Raw genomic sequence first — 24,660 nt, 5'->3', positions numbered from 1 at the left:
TTCAAGGCGCGACGAGGGGGGGGGGGGGCAAGGGGAGACAGACAACAATCCTACTGGGCCAAGTGTCATTCAGATTGCGCAAGTGCAAGGGTAGAGGGGAGGGGAAAAGTGCAAAGGGGAGGTGGAAAGGGGAGAGTGCAGTACAGAGTTAAGAGCATAAGGATAAATAACAAGGGCCAGCTGGTGGCAAGTGCGAGATAAGTGCAGAAAAGTGCTGGGAAGGGGGGCTGTAGGGATGCAGACACAGTCCCGCAGTGCCGGGGGTTGCCAGGGAGGCAGTGCAGGGGAGAGTGGCTGGGCCAATGAACGAGAGCGGTAAGTGGCCCAGTTGAAGATTCAGTGCAGTTTCAGTAAGTTTAGCAGGGGAGAGGGGAGAGAAGGCGGAGGCAAAGAGGAAGGTTTTGAGGTGCTTCCGGAACCGGAAATGGTTCTCCTCGAGTTTCAGGGAGGCAGGAAGGCTGTTCCAGAGGGAGGCCCCTGCAGCGGAGAGAGATCTGCCCCCAACTCGTTTGGAGAAGCGGCTGACCCTGAGGGAGTTGGAGGCGAATGAGCAAAGAGCTTGAGAAGGAAGATATTTAGGAAGAGAGTTGTAGATATTTTGGCCCAAGGCCCCAGAAGGCCTTGTGGACTATGCAGAGGGTTTTGAACTTGATCCTCGCAGTCACTGGGAGCCAGTGTAGTGATTTCAGTCCTGGAGAGATACGGTCCCTGGGCTGAAGGCCAAGGACAAGTCTTGCAGTCCTGTCCTGGATGAGTTGCAGAGAGAAGAGGCGGGCAGATTTAGATAGAGGCTGTTACAGTAGTCCAGCTTAGAGAGAACCAGGGCTCTAGAGACAGTGAGCTTCTGGGGGAAGGAGAGGAAAGGAAGGATACCTCGGAGGAGGTGGAGCTGGTAGTGTGACTTCTTTGAGACGTCGGATATGTGAGGAGAGAAGGAGAGTGTGGAGTCGAAGATGACCCCAAGGTTTTTTGCATTGCAGGTAGGAGCAGGAAGAGGGCCAAGAGAGGCCGGCCAGAGAGCTGCAGGGAAGGAGGGAGTGGGTGTGCCAATGAGTAGAATCTCAGTCTTACTGGCATCAAGGCAGAGGTCGTTGGCGGCACACCATTCCTGGATAGCACAAAGACAGTCAGAGATGAGGGAAGGAGAAGAGGAGGCCGAGGGTAGCCTGAAAATGAGCTGGGTATCATCCACATAGCACTGAAAGCAGGGGCAGAGAGCGGCGATGAGGTGGGCGAGGAGTGCCAGATACTGGTTAAACAGCCAAGGGAGAGAGGTTAGATCCCTGGGGACACCACAGGTAGAGAAAAAGATGTCAGAGAGGAAAGACCCCAGTTGGACATGGGAGGGTCGACTGGAGAGGAAAGAGGACAGCCACGCCAGAGCCTGACCAGTGATACCCAGGTTATCATGGAGATGGTTGAGCAGGATGGTATGGTTGACGGTGTCAAAGGCAGAAGAGAGATCAAGCAAAATGAGAACACATGGAGCGTTAGAGTCAAGATTCGAGAGCAGGTCCTCACGGATGTTCAGGAGAGCAGTTTCCGTGCTTCTGGCGGCTCTGAAGCCAGACTGATGGTCATGAAGACTACTAACAGATTCAGCATGGAGATTAAGCTGGGAGATGGCCAGTTTCTCCAGGAGCTTGCCCAGGAAGGGAGTGATAGAGATTGGGCGATAGTTAGCAGGGCAAGAGGGGTCAGAGGAGGGTTTCCTAAGAAGGGGGTGCACAAGGGAGTGCTTGAGAGGGGATGGGAACACTCCAGAGGGGAAGGAGTGATTGCAGAAGTCAGCAAGGGCAGGAGCCAAGGAGTCGATGTGGTCCTTGATAGTTTTGGAGGAACAGGGGTGGACCTGGTTTGACGAGACTTTCATAGATCGGACTTGTCTCGAAACCTCGTCAGCAGAAAACAGGTGAAAGGCAGAGAAGGAGAGAGGAGGGGTGGCTGCAGAGGGGCCAGAGTTAGAGCAGGGAATAGAGGGGGGTAGGTGAGAGGAGGAGAGTGAGGACAGGATGTCCTGAGTTTTAGAGATGAAGTGAGCGGCCAGTGCCGTGCAGAGGGCCTGGGAGGGGACAGGAGAGGTAATGACTGCAGCAGGGTTTGCCAGCTCCTTGCAGATTTTAAAGAGTTCATGGCGAACCATAGGTACAATATGTGCTTGAGATGTATAGGCACAAGAAAGTAAGCATCCTGAACATTCAGTTATACCATCCAGTCCCGGAGTTGAAGGGTCTGGAGGATTTGCAAAAGAGTAACCATCCTTCTTGAATCTGTCCTTCCTGAGGAACTTGTTCAAGCAACTCAGGTGCAAGATGGGTTGCAATCCTCCTTCCTTCTTGGGAACCAAAAAATAAGTGCTATACCAACCCTGGTATTGCTCTCCTACAGGTACCTTTTAAACAGCATTTTTCTTCAACAGAGGGAGAACCTCCTGCAGAAGGAGCGAGTCTGGTTCCCAAAGGTATTGCTCGCACAGGGGACAATCTGGGGACCTTTTAAAAAAAATGGGAGGCAGTACACTTGAGCCACTGTCTGTAGTGCCCAAGCATCCAAAGTAATGTTTTGCCATTCTCTGAGATGCTGGGTAAGCCTGCCTCCCACTGGAGACTTGTGAGGGAAGCACTCAAAGTGGTTTTGGAGCTGCTGTTGTGGCAGAGGGTAATGAGGAAGTAACTACCTGGGTTGGTCTTCCTCCTCAGCATCTTACGCCACATAGACATCTCTTTGTCCTCTTTGGGTAGCCTGTCCTCTACTTTTCTATCCAAATGAGGAATAGAAATGAAAGGAACGTCCTCTCCAACTCTGGGAACATGATTGATGCTGCTGGGTGCTGGCAGATGGCTGCACCTAATGTTTTTGCAGCCGCCTTTGAAGCTTGCTGATTCTCTAGGCTTTTGCCAGCCTTGGCTCCAAAGAGGTGTGATCCATTGAATGGCATATCCAAAAGTCTTGATTGGACATCAGGAGTAAAACCTGATTTGCGCAGCCACGCAAACCTTCTTGTTTCTGTACACAGTCGGATGCATTCAGTCTGGATTGGAGAGACGGATATGTAGCATCCCTACCATCTTGAGTGATGTTTATAAAGCCATCTCTCATTTCCACCTCAGGAATATTCTCTGCTGCTTGGGAGATAACATCCTGCAGAGTATGGGTTTATTTGGCTAAGGCGCAAGATGCATTAATGGCATTAAGCACCATATTCCCAGCAGAAAACACCATTTGCCATAGTACATCATCTTTTTTATCATCCCTGTCAGGTGGAATATTTGGGTAAGCAGCTGCTTTGATGTACAAGTAGCTGATTGCACCAGAAAGGATTCAGGGATAGGGTGCCTGGAAAGGCATTCAGGGTCAATAGCCGATGTACTTCCTTACCAGCTCCTTATTGACAGCAGGAGTGTTATTCAGCTTCTGCCAATTGTCTAAGATATTATTTTTCAGTGCAGAATAAAAGGCAGAACAGGTTCCTTGGGGGTCCCCTGTCCGGGGTGTCAGCAAGATCATCCTGTACAATATCCTTTGCAGGATGTCCCCAGCCTAAATATTCTATGACCTTATTTATGACTGACCTGTACGCTGCACTGGGATGGGCAGCTGAGTCTGCAGTTGAAAACTCCACTTCTGGAGAAGTGTCCAATCCACTGGCATCCTTCAGGCATGTAGCCAAGTCCTCAATTCTGGACTCCCCTGGAATTAGTTCCTCCGGAACATTGGGCGTGCCAACATTTTCAAACCCAAAGGGTAAACGGTCATCTTCTTCCCCTGCTTCAAAAATGTACCCACAAGAGTTGGTCTTTTTCTGACGAGGGTTTAAAACCCAAAGATGGGTTGTATGATGACATTGACAACTTCACTGTCGATGACTTTGACGTTGAGTCCTTTGAGAATGAAGAAGTGGAAGCCTGTTGCCTTGATGTTTCTCGTGGGCTTCAACACTGTCGACTCCTCTCTAGCAGGCATCTCAGAATTTGGACCTGGGATCTTGGGCATGCAAGTCAGGGGCTTCAAAGACTCCCGACCTGCCTTACATGGCATAGTGGGGGTGGAAGTCTTTTTCGGCACTTGCAAGCAACCGGGAGGGGCTGCCTTTGAGAGACATCTATAATTTTCAGATGGAACTCTTCCCAATCTGCTTTGGAGGCAGACTTGGTGGGAAACTTGGTGGGAAACCTACCTTTTTTCCAATCAGAAAGAAATCCGATGACTAAGAATGATGGCGTCTCTTCTTGGATTTTCTTCGAGAAGACGAAGATGGAGGGACGCGAATCGCTCCGTGACCTCTAGCACTTCCAATGTTTGAAACGCTTTTTAGATCTTCGAGGAAACGTATCCCTCAAAGTCCTGTCTTTGGAAGATTTCCTCTTCGTAGGAGTAGAGGACGGGGATTGAGACTGACTGACCTAAGGTGAGTTTTTTTTTTACTTCTCTCCTTTAAGACGTTGCTATTCATCAACTGACAAGAACCACAGTCGTCGAATTTGTGCTCTTCGCCGAGACACCACAGGAATATTCTGTGCAGATCTGTGGTCGACAACTTCGAGTCACAGTCCACACACCTCTTGAAAACGGTCTTCGGAGTAGACATACTCAAAGAATTTAGAACTATGCAGTAGAAATTGATATTTTCTGCACCATTTTGCCTTTAACTGGAGAAGCCAGCATACATTGTACAGTACTGAGCAGTGTACAAGAATTAAAGTTCTTTTAGCTCGAGTTAATTGGGCCTTCATCACGCACCCCTAATTATAGCTTGACCAGCTTTGGCTGTACTCCTACAGAGAAGCGTCGACAATAATCCTCACCCACCTAAGGTGTTTTATAGTTTAAACGGATTGTACTATTAAAGTATTGCACAATGACCCTGGTTATTATTGAAATCACATTTCAAAGCATGTCATATAATATGAATCATTTCAATACGTTTACACTCTTCTTTTTATGAACACTCCAGATAACAATTGACTGAGTTGTGACTTTAAAACACTTTTTCCACAATGGCTGATAGTAGTTTTCGGAGTCAGTCCAAATCTATGGAAACAGTGACAATTGGCAGAAATATTCTTTGTAGTCTGTAATAAGAAATCTGCATGGTCTACAGAAAAATCTTCTTCAGATTTGGACTGTTTCCAGTAGTTTTCTCCTCCTTGTATTAAATATAATAATGCAAACCACACCGATAATTCCACATTAGAACTTTGAACTAGGAACCTATGATAAACCATTTGTGCCACATATTTTAAAAGATTTTAACTTGTAGAGTAGGAAACATGCTGTGTTTGTGTTATATGATTAAAAAAAAAGTGTTGTAGATCCTGGCGCGCCCACAAATTGCAGTGTGGTGGGGTAAGGTATGGGAAATATGATATATGATATGATAGGTTATTTATAAAGCGCTTAATACCCAGAGGTTTCTAAGCACGGACCCGGGAATCGAACCTGTGGTGCTCCGTGTCGTCTTGCTTCCAAGGCGAGCACTTTGCCCCTGAGCTATTCTCCCGAGACATATGGGCTATGTTAGATTTATTATTTGCTTGACAGCACACCAAAACCTCAAACATTGAAACAATTTGGGACATTCACCACCTTCTGTCAAAACACCATGTCGCACACATTTAAGCCCTCATTGCTGAAATATGTACGACTACCTTACAGGAAAAGAACACAGATGACTTGGGAATCAAAACCATGTTTTCCTCATGAATACCATGTTAGAAATATGTTTTGTGTTGGATTTATTTGTTATCACGTGACATTATTACATGATTCTTAGGGAGATACTGTGGCCTTTAATAGATTTTATTTTTATTTTTCAAGACATGCACTGCACAATCTTTGTTGACTTTCTTTAAAAACGGTTTTAAAAACAAAGTTCAGTAAAACGTGTTAAAATAAAAAAAAATAGAGAGAAGTGTGTAGTGTGAATGATGGCAGTACAAAATTAAAACTTGTAAAAAATAACAATTTAGAAAAACAAAGAAAAAAAATGCCCCACATCCAAAAAAATGTTGCTAATTATTTGTAGGGATATTAAGGCTGCACCATGTGCTAACAAGGTGTACAGCTGAATGGCACCATTCCAACATGCTTCAGAGACAAAGAACAGCTGCCAAGGCCACACGTGGTGCATTTACCGAAAATGATTAACAATTGCTATGTCCAACATTGTTTGCTAGAAATTCTTTGTAAAACTTACCGATGCTATTTTGGTCTTAATAACACACTCGTTCTCTACCGTGTACTCATGTCCTTGCTTAAAAAGTTCAAGCATTTTTGGAATGTCCATTCCCAAAGATCCTGTAATAAAAAAGTTAAAAGCATTACTGAGCCGTGCAATGGTTGGAGTGCCATTGGAGCATCAGCTAATGATCTTAATTTAGCCTGTCTAGGCATGCTCTACATTACAAGACCATTTCAGAGCAAGACCAGATTAGCACTTTGTATTCTGCAATGGAACAAGTCCAAAAAGTGCACTAAACATATTTCGGTCACGTCCCGTATTAGAAATTAGGATACATATTGCACACCCAGTAAAAAAAGGCAACCGATGTTTCAAGAAAGAAAATATTCACCAAAACTTGGAAAATGACCACCTCCCCTTCAAATAGTGTGCAGTACTTATTGAAAACATGTACATTGTAAAAGATTGAGCCATCTATATTTCCCAGCTAGTCCACGCAGAAAATGTACTACAGCTCTAAGTGTTACTTTGCCAAGATAGCTCGTGTACACTAGAGCACAGATACACTTCTCGCCAAAGTGTGCAGCATAACGCTGACATTTGTAGAATGAGGCTGCGAGTTTCGATAGGTTTGAGTTACTGCTAGCTCTTAAACGCATAAACACAGCTGCAATACTATGTACCTGTGCAGTACTTTAACGCGCCTTTAACCCATTCAACGTGATTACAAACTCCAAGACGCATGAGCAGAGGGAATTGAAAAGTTAACATTAGTTCTTTATAAACAAATGCGATATTCTCATGTCCTTTTCACCAACGAGTGATGATTCGCAAACTAAATTTACAATTTTACCTGTGTGTGTAAAATAAGTCTGTATTTATAAATAGTAAATCAATCTACTGTATAAATCAAAGATATTTAACTCGTAAATCGATAGGTTGCATGCACTCTCTGTGCCCCGCCCGTAGCACTCTTCCTAAGCATTTTCCTAAAATGTGGGCCGTTCGGATAAGTGCAAGACGAAGGATACAGCTTATCTTTATTGCAGGTAGTGTGACAAGAATTCGGATGTTGTCCCTTCTCCCTCAGGCGGAGCCGCTACTCATGAGGCCAGAGAGGTGAGGCCACTAACCAATAGGTCCCCTGGGGATGGTACTCAGCGGGAGGATCTCAGGGAGAGGGATCCCCCCATTGGACTAGGGATGACTATCTGAAGAGAATGCGGTATCCCCACCAATCACCTGACCCTAGTTCACTTCCTGCAACCCTAACAACCCTCTTCCCTAATAGTGTCATGAGTTATTGTCACCCTACCATTTCCCTAGAAAGTACTGGGACGAGGAAGAACAGGAACTACCTAAGACTTAAGTGAAGATCCCTTTCCCAGTACTGTGACTAAGAAGAACTCCATTGACTCAAAAGGGAACCGCAAGCTCAGTAGTGTGATGAGGGAGAAGTGCAGAATCATGAAGATTATCTATGAGCACCACATTGAACAGTCTAGTGGTTACCGACTTCCTGATTTGGAAGAAAGCACTGTCCTTACCAAATTGTGAACCAATACCGGTGATTTGATTGCAATTAGGTTTCAGTTCTTTGGGTGCTTTGGTTGAACTAAAGATGCTTTTATTATACCGGAAATTGATTGTAAGTGATTCGAATACGCTGCATGCACTGATGGGAGGGCACATTGAGAGATTGCGAGCGGACTCCTTTTGTTTATTGCAAGAGAATTGTGAAAACATCCTGGACAAGTATAAAGAGACCCCTGATGTCTTGTTGCTTAATCCGGTCGGGTCAAAAAGAACATTTTAGATCTAGAATCGATCATGACCTGTGATGAGAGGAGTAAATACAAGTTAAACAAAGACATCAGCTTGGATTTTTTTTAAAAGAGGGTTCCCGCCCTAAATATTTGAAACAATGTCCCGACAGTCGCTTTCGAAACATTTTTATGAGACTTCGTTTTAATCGGATACAAACTGGGGAGGTTTTATTTTCCAGAGGGCAACGGGAAAGTGCCAAATGTTGCATCTGTCAAACTCACATGAAACCATAAAACATTGGATGATTTTATGTCCTATGCTACAGGAAACACAGGAATATTATTTTAGTGGATTTGTGTTATGTTAATGCTAAAGGACATTTTTATCGCGCACTATCACCACCGGAGTGGTCCCCTGGCGCTCTGGCGGCTCTGAAAGAGGAGGGGAGGTTGAGTTAGTGGGGGGAAGCAGGAAAAGTGCAAGGGAGCAGTGATGTGCTGTTGGCGTCCTCAGCCCGGTGGGTCCGTTGGTTGGGCTTGGGGTGTTTGCGGCCAGTAGTCGTCGTGTACTGTTGTGCAATACTATGTGTGTTTTTGTTTTGTTGTTGCGATGTAGTGAAGTTTGTGCGGTTTGTTGTGCTGTAGGTTTTGGTTGTGTTTGGTTTGGAGTTTGAGAGTTGTATGCAGAAAAGGGAAATTGTTAGTAGGGTTGGTTAGTTTGCGTCTCTATCCTGAAATGAGGCGCTCGGCTTGTGTAGTCTCCCCGGATGTGGCTCTGTCCTGATCTGGGTCCGACTGGCATAAAAGGTTCCTTACTCCTCTGGCCCCCATCTCTAACATGCTCTCTCATAGCTCCCCTTATCCCCCCTTCATACTCCTGTGGTCAGTGCACCTGCCAATGTCAACCTCTCAGGTCATGTGGTGATTGTCAATATCTCGACAGTTCCACATCACTGTGGTGCCTGGCGGTAGCTAAGGGGCGGGCGAAGTGATGGTGGGATTGTCTGGGGTAGCTGACTCAGTTTCCGTGCGTGCCGTGGGAGTTACCCTCTCGGGTCGGGGATGTCCGTGTCCTTTCCGGTTTAGTCATCCTTTTTCCGGTTTTGGTTTCCAGATTTAGTCTGTAATGTTGAAGAGCCAGGTTTTTTAGTGATTTCCTGAATTTTAGGTGATGTTCAGTGTTTTATTTCTTTTGGGATGTCGTTCCAGGTTTTTGCGGCTAAGTGGTAGAAGGAGGTGCCTCCAAGTTTTTTCTTAAGGTATGGTTCGAGTTCCTGGCGGATTTCGTTGCTTGATCGGAGGGGTCTCGTTGGTTTGTAGACTTATTTTCTTTTGTAGGAATTCTGCTCCTTGGCCGCTGATTGCTCTGTGTGTTATGCACATTGTTTTGAAGGTGATGCGTTGTTTTACTGGGAGCCAGTGTAGTGTTTTTAGGGCTGGAGTGATGGTTAGTTTGAGGAGTAGTCTTGCTGCTGCATTTTGGATCTGTTGCAGTTTTTTCAGGAGGTATTCAGGTATTCCGAGGTATTCCGAGGTAGAGGCTGTTTGCATAGTCTATTTTTGACATGATTAGGGCGACGATAGTGAGTGTTTTGTGCGTGAAGGAGAGGAAAGGTAGAATTCTTCTTGCTGTGTGGGGGAGGAGGAGGAAAAAGCATTTCTTCACTTTTGCATTTATTTGTGGTTCCAGGGTTAGGGTGTTGTCCATCAGGACTCCCAGATTTTTTACTACCTTCGATGGTGTTGGTGCGTTTCCCATTTCCGTAGGCCATGGGATGGTGGTTTCGTTCTACTGGTCTTTGGATATGATCATGATTTCGGTCTTTCCTGGGTTGATTTTCAGGTTGTTGGCATCCATCCAGTTGAAGACTTCTTTTAGACAGTCAGTTAGTGCTGAGTGGTTGGCATCGGTGTCTTTGATTTTGCAGATGATCCGAGTGTCATCTGCGTAGTTGTAACATGTAATGTTGTATTTTTGGAAGATTCTGATGATCGGAGTCTGATAGATGTTGAAATATAGTGGAGATAGTGCGGATCCTTGTGGCACTCCACAGTCGTTAACTCGTGGAGTGGATTTGAAAGGTTTTATCCATACGGTTTCTGTTCTGTCGGCTAGGAATGATTTGGTCCAGCGTAGTGCTGAGTCTGTTATGCCTATGTCTTCTAGTCTTTTGGTCAGGGTGTCGTGGCTAACTGTGTCAAAGGCTGCAGAGAGGTCGAGCAGAATAAGGGCTGAGGTAGTGTTTGAGTGTGCGTTAGTTTTGAGGTCGTCCCAGATGGATAGTAGTGCTGTTTACGTTCTCTCGCTGTTCTGAAACTGATTTGAGCTTGGTCCAGCAGGTGGTGTTTTTTTACGTGTTCTTGGGTTAGTTTATATACGTAGGTTTCTAGAGGTTTTGCTGGGTAGGGGATGTTAGAGACGGCCTGTAGTTGGAAAGGTCATCTACGTCGCCACTTGTGTTTTTCAAGAGTGGCTTGATATATGCTGATTTGAAGATCTTCAGTACAGTCCCTGTTGATAGTGATAGAGCTAGAAGGTTTTTGTAGTGTTCTGCTGGCGATCCTTGCGCGAGGTTTGATTTGTAGATGTCTGGGGGGTAGGGGTACATGGGTGATCCTGCTTTCTTGCTTCGTTTAACCAGCATTGCGAATGCCTCTGCTGATATTTCAGGAAAGCTTTGGAGTTTGTGCTGTAGTTCTGTGTTAAGTTCGTTGGGTTGTGTGTTGTGGTTGGTTGTTCGCTTTTGTATGGTTTGTCGGATGTCATCGATTTCTTTTTGAAGTGGTTTGCCAGGTCGTTGCATAGTTTTTCTGATGGGTTTGGGGTGTTATCGCAGCCTGGTGGGTTTCTCATTTCTTTAATAATGCTAAACATTTCTTTTTGTGTGTTGGTGGCATTGTTGATTCTGTCATCATCATGTCTTCTCTTTGCCTTTTGAATTTCCTTCTTGTATGCGCAGATTTGTTTCTGATAGTGTTTTTCTTTCCTGGGTTGTATTCTTTCCCCCATTCCAATTCCATCTTTTTGTTTTTCTTTTTCATGTCGTTTAATAGTGGGGTGAACCATTTTGCCATTGCTCTTTTTTTTGATGGGGTGAAAGGTTTTTCTGGTGCGATCTTGTCTATTCTATCCATGATCCATTTGTGCAGTATCTCTGCTTTCCCATCTAGGTCCGCTAGCATTCTGTAGTTGAGGGTTTTGTTAATTCCAGCTGTTCGAATAGGTTGCTTTCTTTGACGTGTTTCCAGTTTCTTTTGGTGGTGGGTATGAGTTTCGGATGTTGGATGTAGGCTTGGGTAGGCAGAGCGATCACGAATGGGATGATGAGATGGTCGCTCCACAGTATTTGTATCGGAGGTGCCGCGGTGATGAGTTTTTTTTTGGCGAAAATTGCGTCTAGGGTGTGTCCTGCTGAGTGCGTTGCTCCTTTGACTAGTTGTCGCAGTTTCATGGTGCTGAGTTGTTCAATTAGTGAGTTTTGGGAGTTGGCGTGGCTGCCTTCAAACCAGATGTTGAAGTCCCCCAGGATGATTAGGTGTTCGTGGTTGATGGCTAAATTGGTGATGGCTTCTATGAAGTTATCGACGAATGTTGCATCATATGTTGGTGGTCTGTATACCAGGATGAATGATGTTGGTTTTTGGGCTCGCTGTTAGGTGTATCACCATGGTTTCGCAGTTGAGGATGTTGAGTGGTTCGTCAGTTTTTATTTTCAGGTGTTCTTTGAATGCTATAGCGATGCTGCCTCCTTTTTTGTTTTTCCTGTTTATTTGTAGGCATTTGAAGTCGGTCGGAAGGCAGCTTTGGAGTGTGATTTTGTAGTTGTTGTCCAGCCATGTTTCTGTGATGAACACGATGTCTATGCCGTTGTCGTCGAGTAGGTCGAAGATCTCTCTTGAGTGTTTTGACATGGATCTTGCGTTTAATAGATTGCAGTGAAGTTTGGAGGCGTTTGGTTTGGGCTTTGTCAAGGTTGTTTTCTGTTCGGTGTTGACGTTTCCTTTCTGGTCGGACACTTGTTGGGCTGTGGGATTCGGGGTGTCGGCGTCTTCGAAGAGTTCTTCTAGGTTTTGTCTTGGGTTTTTTGTGTTTTCATCGCATTCGTCTTCCGGGAGTTGTGGTTGTTGATGGGAAGTTCCTCTTGCTTTGGTGATGTAGGGGGTTATTGCGTCAGTCGTCTGTTTGTTGTTTGTGTTGGTCATTCTTCTTCTACTTGCTTTTGTTATGTTGTTTGATATTGCTGCTTCTAATGTTGGGTTGGATTGCCGTGGTGGCCAGTTGTCTGCGAGGTATGGAGTTAGGTAGAGGGATTTTTCTCTTCTCTCAGGGCTGCTTCGGTTTGTTTTCCTGTCTGCGGGGGTCCAGTCTACAGTTGTTGTTCTAAGTTGCTGTTCTGGAGTGTTCGTTCTTTCATCTCTTCGTACTTCCTTGGAATGGGTCGTTTGCGCGGCATTGTCAGATTGGGAGTTGTTTAGTCTTTGTTTGGTTACGTCTAGTTGGTTCGGCTTTGGTCTGGTTGTCTTGCGGTCTTGTGGTCTTGTGGTGTAGTGGCGGGTGAGGGGAGGCCGCTAATAGTTTGGGCTCCGTCTGTAGGTGGTATTCCGGCTGGAGTTGGCGACTCGTTCAGTCACTGTCCTAGGAGAGGAAGGGGGGGTGTTAAGGGTTATTAAGTTGGGTGTTATCGGTGTCTCTCATTACTGTCCGTCTCCCTGAGCGCGGTTCATTGTGGTGAGCAGGCTGTGCGGGTTGGGAGGGGTATCTGCTGGTTGGTGGGTGGTTTGGACTTTCACCTTGTGATGCGAGAGGCCCTAGTTAGAGTGACCCCCCACCATAATTCACTGGTGACTTGAGAGTTAGATAAATTTGCTTGTAGCTACAATTGAGATACCTGTATAGTGGGAGAGAGGCCTATCAATGCGGTTTGGAGATCCTCAGTGCAATTCGGGCACAGCGGCCCTGCTATCAATGCAGTTTGGAGAACAGACAATGCAATTTGGGCACAGCGGCCCTGCTATCAATGCAGTTTGGAGAACAGACAGTGCAATTAGGGCACAGCGGCCCTGCTAAGTTTGAGACACCTGTGTAGTGGGAGAGAGGCCTATCAATGCAGTTTGGAGAGCAGACAATGCAATTTGGGCACAGCAGCCCTGCTATCAATGCAGTTTGGAAAACAGATGATGCAATTTGGGCACAACGGCCTTGCTAAGTTTGAGACACCTGTATAGTGGGAGAGAGGCCTATTAATGCAGTTTGGAGAACAGACAATGCAATTTGGGCACGGCGGCCTTGCTATCAATGCAGTTTTGAGAACAGACAATGCATTTTGGGCACAGCGGCCCTGCTGTCAATGCAGTTTGGAGAACAGACAATGCAAATTGGGCACAGAGGCCCTGCTGTCAATGCAGTGTGGAGAACAAACAATGCAATTTGGGCACAGCGGCCTTGCTATCAATGCAGTTTTGAGAACAGACAATGCATTTTGGGCACAGCGGCCCTGCTGTCAATGCAGTTTGGAGAACAGACAATGCAAATTGGGCACAGCAGCCCTGCTATCAATGCAGTTTGGGGCGACGGGGGGTGATCATATTGGTAGACATTGGTTTAGCCTAGTGGCCAGGTAGCTAGGGTAGAGCTGTACCTCTCCCCGAGCCAAGCCACCCTACCTTACTGGTCCTTGTAGTTGCTGGTTGACGGCTGGCCACTGGCTTGGCTTCCCCTGCTGACACTTCCTGGAGTCGCCCTTGGCCTTGGGGCCCTTAGCCGCAGGGCTGCCCTGGGAGGACCAATGATGAAGTGTGGGTGGACCAATGAGAGCGGGCCTGGGCGGGTCGGGAGGCGGGAGGGATCGGGCATGGAGGACGGTGGGGGAAGGGGGAGAGGCGGCTGGAGAGGCGGCTGGAGGGGCGCTGTAGGGCCTAGGGCCTGCTTTGGATGGGCTAGTAGGCGCTTTGGAGGGGGAGCTGGGCTAGGCAAAAACACTCCTCACTCACCTGGCGTTCTCAGTGGAAACAATTATTTTAGTGGATTTGTGTATGAAATTGCACCTTTAAATAGTGAAAACGTTTGGTATTATATTTTGCAAGTTAGCCCAGTTTCTCTTCCAATTAGTGTTGTATAATTTTTAAAGAAAATGAATATTATATAGTAAAAGTGTCAAATTGTTTTAGATTAGGTTTTATGTAATGAAATTTGTAGGAAATATCTTCATGTAAATTTTAGTGATTGATGGATAATTTTATGTGTTTTAAAATGAAATTCTGTATTTTATACGATTAGATGTGTAATGTTGTGTATAAGGTTTGAAATAAACCATTGAACAATTAAAAAAAGTTTAGCAACCTCGTAATAAATCGTTAATAAAAAGATAGTAAACACTGACATTCGGTCTTAGCGTCCTTTCTGATCACAGGTGGGACCCTGTGACACCAGTCTAGTGTATTTTCCAACGAAAAGAATGTTGGTTTAAGGCATTGTGTGGGCAAGTTTTCACCACTTTACATGTGGATATGTTGACCTTTACGTCCCAATCCTCCATGAACTCTGTATACTTGGTGAGCAAAACTTGAAGACCCGTTGGCGTCCTATTGACTAGCACAGCATCATCTGAATAAAGCATAAAGGGAATGCAGTGACCCGGTGTAACCAGTAGTTCTCTTGTTTCTAGAAAACACTGGTTAGGAGAATGAATATATAAACTGAACAAAAGGCATGCAAGAACACATTAGTCTGACCACCTCTTGTTCTATCTAACTGTAGCCTCTAAGCCTCTGCATCTCTACTATGAAATGTAAAAGCCCCTCTGCTCACACCTGTATACAAGATCTCTTGTTACTCAATCAAATGCACTGGAGAGACTTGTCTAACTGTTAGTATTGATGAGATGTTCTTTTTTTATATCACTGGCACATTTACATCCTCTTTAGTTATTATGAATGCAACTGACTTGGTCAATATTGCATACATTTATGGATAATTGTTTGTTTAATGCTATGAATTTGGATGAATCCTAAACTAGGCCCAACATAACTGCTGCCTCTATGATAATGTTGCCTAGGTCTTTGCGCAGTGATACGGATTTTCTTAACTAACAAACTTCCCTGGCTGTTGCTATTTTTCTAGTTTCTTTACTTTACAAGTCTCTGTCTCTCGACCACCTGGGAAAACTTACTGGCTTTACTCAGCCCTCGATTCTTCGGCAAATGAATTAAATCGGGAGTTCCTAACTTCCTTTCTGTCTCTCTTGCTTTTCGTAATCTGTGTTAACTCCGGTTTGTTTGTGTGTGAGGGGAGAGTGGGGCAGTGGGATGGGTAGAAAGAGAGAAAGTGAGATGAATAGAAAGATGGTGTGTGTAAAGAAAGAGTGCCGATTGATAATCTTTCTCTCTGCATTGTCTTTGCAACAGTACCGATTAGTCCACTGAGAAAAGAGACTCAAGCTACATCTCACGATGAGGCTGAAACATGTCTGAGATTTGCCCAGATTTGGGTCCCAGGTCTGTTGTGCATGGGCTCCCAAGCTACACCTAACTGAGGATGGAAAATGAACACAAGCCATGTCTGGAGTTACTTTTGGTCTCATGCTAAAAGGATGTGATATGTTATGATCGTGGGCAGCGGGGCCCCTGAAGGCAACCTACGGTCCTACCTATTGCCCCACACAGACCGGATGGTTTGCCCGCAGTGATGAATAAGGTTGAGGCCAGTGAGCGGGAGCAATTTTGGAGCAGTGCTCCTCTATTTTAAATTAAGGTTCACCATTCCTATACTTTTATTTTAAAAAGAAACCGATCTGGAATGGTTTCTTTTTAAAATAAAAGTGTAGGCAGTAGTTGAAACCTGCACTTCAGCGAACTGCGTGGGGGGTAGGAGGGTGTGGTGTCTTTAGTCTTCAGCATGCACTGCAAGAGGTGTGAATGCTGGATCGTTAGAAAGGAGCGGGTGCATAAAGCTGCATGCTGTGGGGGACAATAAACAAAGCTAATGGGGATCGTTTAAACTGCATGTTCTTTCGTGATGTTTCTTTCAGCCTGGAATGGAGGAAAGGCGGGACCCAGGAATGGGGTTTGTATTGTGTGTGGGAGGCGGAGTGCTGATCGAGTTTGTGGGGGGTGGGCAAGCAGGGAACATAGTTCCACTACTTCTTATCAATCATACACTTCGACCAATGCTGAAGGCTCTCTCCAGAGCTGCAAGGAAACACGCACCAGTACTAGCATGGGACACGCCTACGACGGATACCTCGGTTGACCCCTCTTCTCAACTCTTTCCTGTGATGTTTACAAGAGGCAGAATCCAACAGGTAAAACCACGTCTTTAATAGTATGAGCGTTACAGGGCTGCAGCCTTCCCTCTCCTTCAGCAGCTTCCAACTGAACCTTCTTCTTAATTATCGGATGCATGTCCCCATCCTAAAGGATGATGTGCACCAGACCCACCAATCAATACTTAGCTTACATAAACTCACAACTCCTCCCACCGCCCCGTTTGCCCCAACTGAACCTTATTTCAAACCTAGCATTCCTTGGGCTCTTGGCCATTCTGGAGCGCTCTGTGACATCAACAGCTGATTCAGGGTTCTACAGATCAGATAAGTAACTATATACATTAACACTTTAATTGTGTACACTATATAACAGAATGCAGAAGTACAAAGACAAACGGAAGACTCACAGCAAGGAAACAAACCCACAGAGAAAGAAACGCTGCTCAGCGGCATTCAAATGGGAGCGTTTAGAACCTAGTGGTGGCACTTAAGTGGTATGCATCCTCGTCCCTGAAAATGCTGAAAAGTGCGCCTTTTTTGAAGTGTAAACAGTGTTTTTTTTATATGAGTAGGCTGAAGTCATGGCACAGCTTCACAGGCCACAGGTCATTCTGACAGTCTGTTTCTTTCAAGTGTTTTTTTTTATTATTACTGGGCTGGGGCAGACACACGTTAAATGAAAACGCCCTCCAACCCTCCCCCCCTTCCTGTGTATACGACATAGTGAATATTTTCCCACTTAGACCTGTTTTTTATAAACTTACCAATGCTGACTTGTCTGATGTGTCTAATTTGTTAGCATGCGAACTGTGTGTTAACAATTTATTGCATGCTTGCACACTTCATTCACAAGATGCTTGCGTGAAACAGTTACCGTGCGTGTTGTGCAGACATCAGGGCAGTATAAAGAGATGCATTGAATTTACCAAGCATAACGATGGAGTAATTGTTTTACTGATGCCTTGATTTCAGGAATAAGGGCTGTTTCAAATGAATATTGAAAATAAGGAAAGGGGGTGTTTGAAAAAAAATTGAGACGGTCACGAGCATGGGTACAACTTTAGACAGAGTGTCACCACCGCGGTCTAGAAGTGAAATGCAAAGGCCAATGGGGCTATTCACTGCTGCGTCTCTCCAGCCGTAGAATGTCGTGAAGTCATCAGTGTTTTACCTGCTGGGCCATTCTAGTCTGGAGCCATCGGGGAAGTCCCCGGCTCTATCGCCTGACTGCGTCACGTTCAGAGCCACGCGGAGCAGGACATGGCCTACCAGTGGGGTGGGACCAAGTCTGGTTTCCCATATGGTCTTATCCCTTCTGTAGTGGCATGGCAGGCTGCAAAACGAAAGTTCGGAACATTAATGGAGAAATGTGCATTTGGCAGGCTGAAGATAACTCCCAGACACCTGGCCTGCTTCAGGGTGGGGAGTCCGAGTGGGTCAAGCCATAGCAAAGGCAAGATAATGATGTATGACATGCTGAATAGGAGGGCCTCTGTAGGCAGCAGACCATAAGACCGACATCAATATTCCGAAAGTGAAAAACATGAGTTGTTTCGATTACAGTGCTTGTGTTGTGCCTCGTTACCATAGCCCTTCATGCAAACACGCACAAAAGGGACGGGGTTTGTCAAAGTCATCTACATCAAGTAATGTTGAAATGGCCATAATTCAATGCATGTACCACAACATAGCGCTACAGTCTTCGTCAGGACAGAAGTCTTTTAATCATTTAACGGTCATGGGCCCTGGTTTCAAGCTGGTGTGCTAGAGTTTGGGATTCTTATTTTTTATGGAATCAACTAATTCTGGTACACTTGAAAAGACAGGAAGAACATGTTGCTGAGTGTATTCAGCTGTACATCCTCATGAAAGAATGGAATAGAGCAATTTGCATTTACAAGGTCATCTACACAAAGCACTCACTTGTCTCAGGTTGTGAGCCATGGAGGACACTGAGTAAAAATTCACAAAATAACTAATATAATGAATATTTTGATGTGGTGTGTGCTGTGAGTGCTTGAGTATGGTGTACAGCAAATCTATTGTCACTTGCTAGATCTTTAGATGCAAATGTAGCACAGATATGGTACAAGTTACTTACCTGTAACTCTTGTCCTCCAACACAGGTCTTGCATGAATATCGTCATGCTGGGAATCCTTGGTAAAAAGAAAGCAGTTTAGCGTTAAACTGCTCGTCTCCTCTATAGCCTATAAGTGTCCTTTGGCCCATTCTGCCCCCAGCCAATGACCCTCGTTCTCCTAAGCTCCACCTGTGGTGGCCATCTTCAGATTTGGTAGCGCACGTAAAGTGACAATATGAACCAAGAAGAGCAAGAGAGGGGGAATGAGGGTGGGTTCGCCTGTGAATCCATGCAAGATCCATGCTGAAGAACAAGAGTTACAGGTAAGTAACTTGTACCTTCTCCAGCATGGGGTCTTGCATGGATTCCCATGCTCATGAATAAGATTACACAGCAGTACATATACACAACCATGGGAGGTGGCAAGGCTCACAAAAGCAATATACTTACCCCTGGAACAGATTCACCTCAAACAATCAGGTTGAGTAGCGCTGCTTGGGCCACCTGGGACTCCTCCCTAGAATCCCTGTCGACACAATAGTTTGTGAAGGTGTGCGTTGACCTCCACGTAGCAGTCCTGCAGATGTCGAGCAGGGGAACACCAGAGAGAAACGCTGTTGTCGCTGCAATGGCTCTGGTGGAGTGGGCTCCTGGCCAACCTGGGAGCAGACTGTTGGCAAGACGATGGCAATGCATGAGGCACCCAGAGAGCCACCACCTGGAGATGGAAGCCTTAGACAGGGCCTTCCCGTGTGCCACAGGTCCAAAATTGACAAACAGCTGAGGCGTATTCCGAAAATCTTTTGTGCAAGCCACATAGGACTTCAGGGCATGAGCAACCTCCAGCAAATGAAACACCCTTTCAGCAGGCAAAGACAGGTTTAGCGAAGAAAAATGGTAGAACCAAAGTCTTGTTGAGATGAAAGCCTGACGGAACCCTCGGCATGAAGGTAGGATGAGTTTACAGAACCACTTTAGTGGCGTGGAAGGACAAATACGGCTGCTTACAGGAGAGGGCTTGTATCTACCAGACCCGCTTGGCCGAGTTGATAGCCACAAGGGACGTGGCACAGGATTGATCATCCTTCTCTGGAGAGGAGGTTAGGAAGTGGAGGCAGTTGGATGACCGGAACCACAGACAGATGGAGAAGGTCAGAGTACCAGATCTGCCTTGGCCACGCCGGTTGGATGAAGATCATCCTGCAGCGGTAGCATCTGAGTGTGTTTATCACACGTTGCAGAAATGGAGTTGGTGGGAAGGCGTAAAGGAAGAGCTCCTCCTAGGGGAAATGGAAGGCATCCCCCAAACTCCTCGGCTGAGGATATCTGCTGGCAAACTGAGTTGGCAGCCGTCACAAAGAGGTTGATCTGAGGAAGACCCCACTCACTGAAGAGGCGCGACAATTGCGCTTGCCCATTTGTGGCAGGACCTTAACTCCCTGCTCAGAGTGTCTGCAATGGTTTTCTTGACACCTGGAGGGTGAAACGGGATGAAAAACATGCCACAAAGACTGGGCTTCGAGGGAGAGCGCGGGGAAGTGCGCCTCACTTCCTGATGGTGGTGTTGTCCATGAAGATGCGCACTACCTTTCCCTGCAGCTGAGGCTGGAATGACCCACAGTTCCAGGACATTTATGTCCAACACCTTTTCCTCCATGAGCCAGAGTCCTCAGGCATGAGAATGTCCTTTATGGGCTGTGAGAAACCTGAAGGTGTCTCCCTGACTAGTCCCTGGGGATCTGTCATCTAGGTGGCAGGGATACGGCCATCTCTACTGGATCCAGTTCCTGCCCCAGTGAGGGGAGGATCACCAGAATGGGGGTGGGGGCGGATGATCCTCTGGAATTGGAAGTGGAACACTGACCCCCCTTTTCCAACACAAACACTTTTGAACACCACGAAAGACAACGGACGAACACCAGAGCCGTTTACCTGACATGTCGTAACACAAGGGTCAAGCAAAGGCAGGCAAGTTGACCAGACCAGCATCACACACCTGACGGCCCTTTCCCTTCCCCACAGGGATAAAAGGTGGAACACGAGAGCACAATACGAGCAATGCAGATCGCACAACGAGAGAGCTATCCAAGCACAGCAGTTCAAAAGGAGGAGGAAAACGGCGAGAACCGAGAGGGTGACAAGGAGAGAAGCGACCTTGCCCTTTCCGAGCCATGCCTGTGAAACCTCCACGGAAGGAATCGTAAGACCGCGAACAATAGCCCGCGCATGTTGCAGCAGATGTCAATGGTACACAGGGCCCTCCTCCGCTGATAACCAAGGCAGGGAAGAGACACTTGCCGCTGCGGTACTGACCTTTACACCCGAGACAAAGAAAGCCAAGTGGTTCATCACAGCCGGTGAGTCGAGGGGAAAGCTGATAAGAAACTGAACTGTGTTGAACGAAAGTAGCAACTGGCTAATTGAAGAAAAGTACAAAGAACTGTTAATGCAATTGAAGGAAGTACAAAGAACTGTTTATATGAAAGCTGGGAAAACCAGCTACAAAGGAGTCCTGCACCACATGGGTGGTCACTCAAGAAACACTGGACGATTACCCTATTGTTGAAACTGCTGTTACCAGAAGGCCTTGGGAAACAAGAGAAAAGGGCCAAAGTGGTCATACAGGGGTCTAGTTAAATTCTCTGTACAGTCGAAAGTTTTTGACAGGCAGATGATTATGAAGCTAAGGGAAGTGAATTCCGTATCGTATGAACTGTTCAAGGAATTTTGTGATTAGCAAAGGTTGGCAAGAGTGAAGCCGACAGAGGGATGCCGATGAACAAGGGGTGAATCCTAAAGTCCTGATGAACAGTGTGTTGACAAAGGTGAACCCGACAGAAGGAAGTCCACAGTGATCTGTGAGAAAAAAAAAATGACATTTAGATTTGTGAATGCCCTAAGTGAAGTTTGAGGAAAGCCAAAGTGAACCCCACAGAGGGAAGCAAACATTTGAGAGGGGTCTGAACCCGGAAGGGCGGGAACCAGGGGTGAAAAGGCATCACCCAACGTGCAAGCAGAACAGAACTTTGATTTATAATTTTGGAACATATTAAGTCGTCAGAGGCAAGAAATTTTGTAAGAAAAAGAGACTTAACCACCGAAGGTCCTGATCGTTGAAAGCGGAACTGCCGTCTCGTGCTGGGGAAGCTCGAGCGTGCTTTGCTCAGGAGTCCCACCTTGTCCCGTGCTCAAAACGTGGGGAAGGGACACCCCCGGCTAACACATCCTGACTTATTATTTGTGAACACTTCTTTCTGTCTTGTGAACCTTATCCCACACTCTTTTGTATTTAGTTGTAAGGATTGGCAATAGTTTTTTTTTTTTTTTTTTAGTATAGGCCTTTTTATTTGACAATGACGTCACTAGGACTGCCTTCTTATTTGATGGCCATAACTTGCTCCCATCTTAGATTTTGGTTTTGATTAGGCATTTTTCCCACCTACCTATACAGTTTAATAAACACCCTTGAACTGTGATCACGTGCGTCTGTCTTTACTGTTGCCACCTCAAGTTCCTTACAAGGCTCCCCAACCCTTCAGAAAGGTCACGACTATAGTCTGGTACTGAGGGATCTGGAAAGGAGTTCCTTGTGTTAGGTGTGTTTGAACTGCCCAACATTGGAGAGCTTGATGGAATGCCAGATTTGAGGGTGATCTCGACTGTCCATGTGCCAGTGACCTGCTGCCACCTGTCATCCAGAAATTCTTGTAGGGGTCGCATTTGGAGCCTGCAAAAGGGAACCAGATGGATTCAGAAAGAAATCATCCCCAGCAGGAATTCGATGGACCGGACTTTTGCAACGGACATTGTGGACAGCCGCTGGACCTTTCCAAGGATGGCCTTTACCCTCTCTTCCGAGGTAGTCGCCAGATACAATACTGTGTTGAGCCATGTGCCCAGAACAGTGCTCTGCGATGGCACTACGCAGAACTTTAGATAGTTGATTGAGAATCCTGGCAAAGTTAGAAGTTGAATGGTCTCTGCTGTGTGCTGGGTTGCCAGTGCATGGAATCGGGACCGGATGAACCAATCGTCCAGGTAAGGGTAGACGTGGGTTCTCTTGTAGCGTAGATGAGCTACTACCGGGGAGAAGCATTTGGTGAATACCCTCAGACGATTTCAGGCCGAACGAAAGATCCTTGAATTGGTAACTCTGCCCCTGGACGACAAAAGCACAGGAACGTCTGGTGTTTGGGATGATTGGGGATGAGGAAGTACACATCCTCCAGGTCAAGAGCTGCAAGAAAATCCCCTTCTTCCAGCTGGTCGAGCATGTGCTGCAACAGGATCATCCTGAACTTTTGGGATTTCAGGAACCTTTTTGGCATTGCAAGTCTAGGACTGGTCATCACCCACCTGACTTTTTCCTCACCTAAAAGTATTTGGCGTATACCCCGGAGCCCCCGAGGTGCTGGGGGACTGGTTCTATTGCCCTTTTGTGTAGGATGTCCTTAACCTCCTGCAGAAGCTGGGGCCATGTGTAGTTCTTGTTGCACAACAGGAGGAATTGTAGGGACACCTGTCTTGACATGCCCCTGCTGAAGAACGTCCAACACCAATTTGTCTGTGGAGATGTTTCGCCACTGATCAACAACGTTTGATAGTCGGCTTCCAACAGTTGTGCAAAAGTGCGGGCACAGGTCCAGGGCCGGTTCAGGCTTGCTTAGGCGACCGTCTTGGATGGGGAAAACAACGACAGTGGGTGTCACTGCCGTAGGCCTGGGAGAGACGCCTGTAAGCCTCCTGGGTGGTAGAGTGGAAGGGTTGACGATAGGGGGTGGTGTACCCCTTGGACGATCTGGAGACTCTCCCCTTTGGGGAACGAAAGGATGATCTCTGCTGCAAGGCCCCCAGAGAGCGTGTCGGCCTTGAAGGCCTGCAGGGTGTCATCTACTGCCTTCCTAAACAGCTTGTCCCCAGTGAATGGCATGTCAATGACCTTGGGCTGCACGTCTGTCCGGAAATTAGTGGCTGATAGACAACTTTAGTGTCAGAGGGCCCCACCATTCCCCATTTGGCGGAAGCTTGACTCCACTATGTCAATGACGGCGGTGACGGTGTGGACCGAAGATGCTTCTCCTTCCTGGAATAGTGCCAAGGCTTTGCCTTTTTTTTCATCAGGTTGGAAGTCAAGAATGGGCCCCAGCTTGTACAACAGCTTCCTGTCCTACCTTGATAGGAGGGCAAGGGTGTAGGCGACCTTGATGGTGGAGGCTGCTGAGATAATGATGCGCTTTCCAGCTGCATCAAGCTTCTTGCCTTCCAGGTCTGGAGGCACCATAGACAATGAAGAGGGGTTGGATGATCTCTTCCCTGTGGGGGCTCCTACCACAGAATCTGGCGAAGGCTGAGACCTGAAGCACCTGGGAGCCGAATCTGGAACCTGGTATTTCTTCTCCAGCCGGTCACGCTTGGTAGGCGTGGTATTTGGAACCTTCATGACTGCCAAGTCATCCTCCCATATGTCGTCCAATGGTCTTCTTAGCGGACTCCTGCAGCTGAAAAAAGAATCTCTCCTTCTCCTCTGGCACCAGGTTGAAATGTTTGGCAGCTCCATCATGGAGAGAAAGGAGAGGATTTTGTCCAGGGGAGAGGCCCTGGAGGGTTATCTGGTCATTGCATCGGATGCAATACCATCAAATGCCTTTCCTCTAAGAAAAAGCATTGAAAAAAAACATTGAATGCATGTTTTTTGAAGGTAAAAGGTTTAGTTTAATTTTAAATGGTTTTAAAGGGTAAAAAAGGGTGGTTGGGGAGGGACCCCTGCCCCCTCGCCCATAAGTTTTTTAAAATAAAATGCATTAGATGCAATTCTTTTCGATGGAATGGTCTGTCGATGGTAAGAATTCGATGCAATGATTATATACCACCCTGGAGGGTGGATAAACATCTAGGGGTTCCCCATCCGTGGGAACATAGTTAAACTCATTAGTGTTGGTGATGTCGGAGCCTGTGCCAGTGTCGGTCTTCCGCCACAGGGGGCAGGGCCCTTATAACTTGCCGAGTGGTAACAGGTGCCTTATAAGGCAGTGTCGGCTCATGCAGAGGAGGCCTTGAAGGACTCTTGGCTGGACCAGGCACAGGGGCAGCCCTTGCTGTATCTCCGCCACCAACGTATGCAGGGTTGTCAGGATGTCCAGTGACTTGTCCCTTGTTGCAGGAGCCGAGTAATCAGTGCAGTAGGAGGAAGCAGGATTGAGCCCCATGGAGGGCAGAACGTCTGGGAAAGCCTTGGGGTCGGTGACCCCGGTGAGGCATGGGCAGAATGGGGTCAACTACCTCATAATCCTCTTCCTAATGCAAATAAATATCTTCTGGCTGGTCCTCCTTAGAACTGGTGTAGATGGTTTGGGGCCTTCTCGACCGGG

The 24,660-nt window shown here is 46.5% G+C and overlaps 1 protein-coding gene across 2 annotated transcripts in view; it reads right to left on the bottom strand.

Annotated features, from left to right (window-relative positions):
* MRPL1 (mitochondrial ribosomal protein L1) overlaps positions 1–24,660 on the bottom strand; it is a 658,446-nt gene that overhangs the window by 189,832 nt on the left and 443,954 nt on the right. For both annotated transcript variants that reach the window (XM_069626339.1, XM_069626340.1), the window contains one exon: positions 6,197–6,297. In XM_069626339.1, the coding sequence (XP_069482440.1) occupies positions 6,197–6,297 (101 nt within the window). The remainder of the gene's footprint in view (positions 1–6,196; positions 6,298–24,660) is intronic.

This window comes from Ambystoma mexicanum, chromosome 6p (assembly GCF_040938575.1).
Source record: "Ambystoma mexicanum isolate Mex_15411 chromosome 6p, UKY_AmexF1_1, whole genome shotgun sequence".
Taxonomy (NCBI): Eukaryota; Metazoa; Chordata; class Amphibia; order Caudata; family Ambystomatidae; genus Ambystoma; species Ambystoma mexicanum.
Note: the sequence above shows the minus strand (reverse complement) of the source record. Positions and strands in the feature narration are given on the sequence as shown.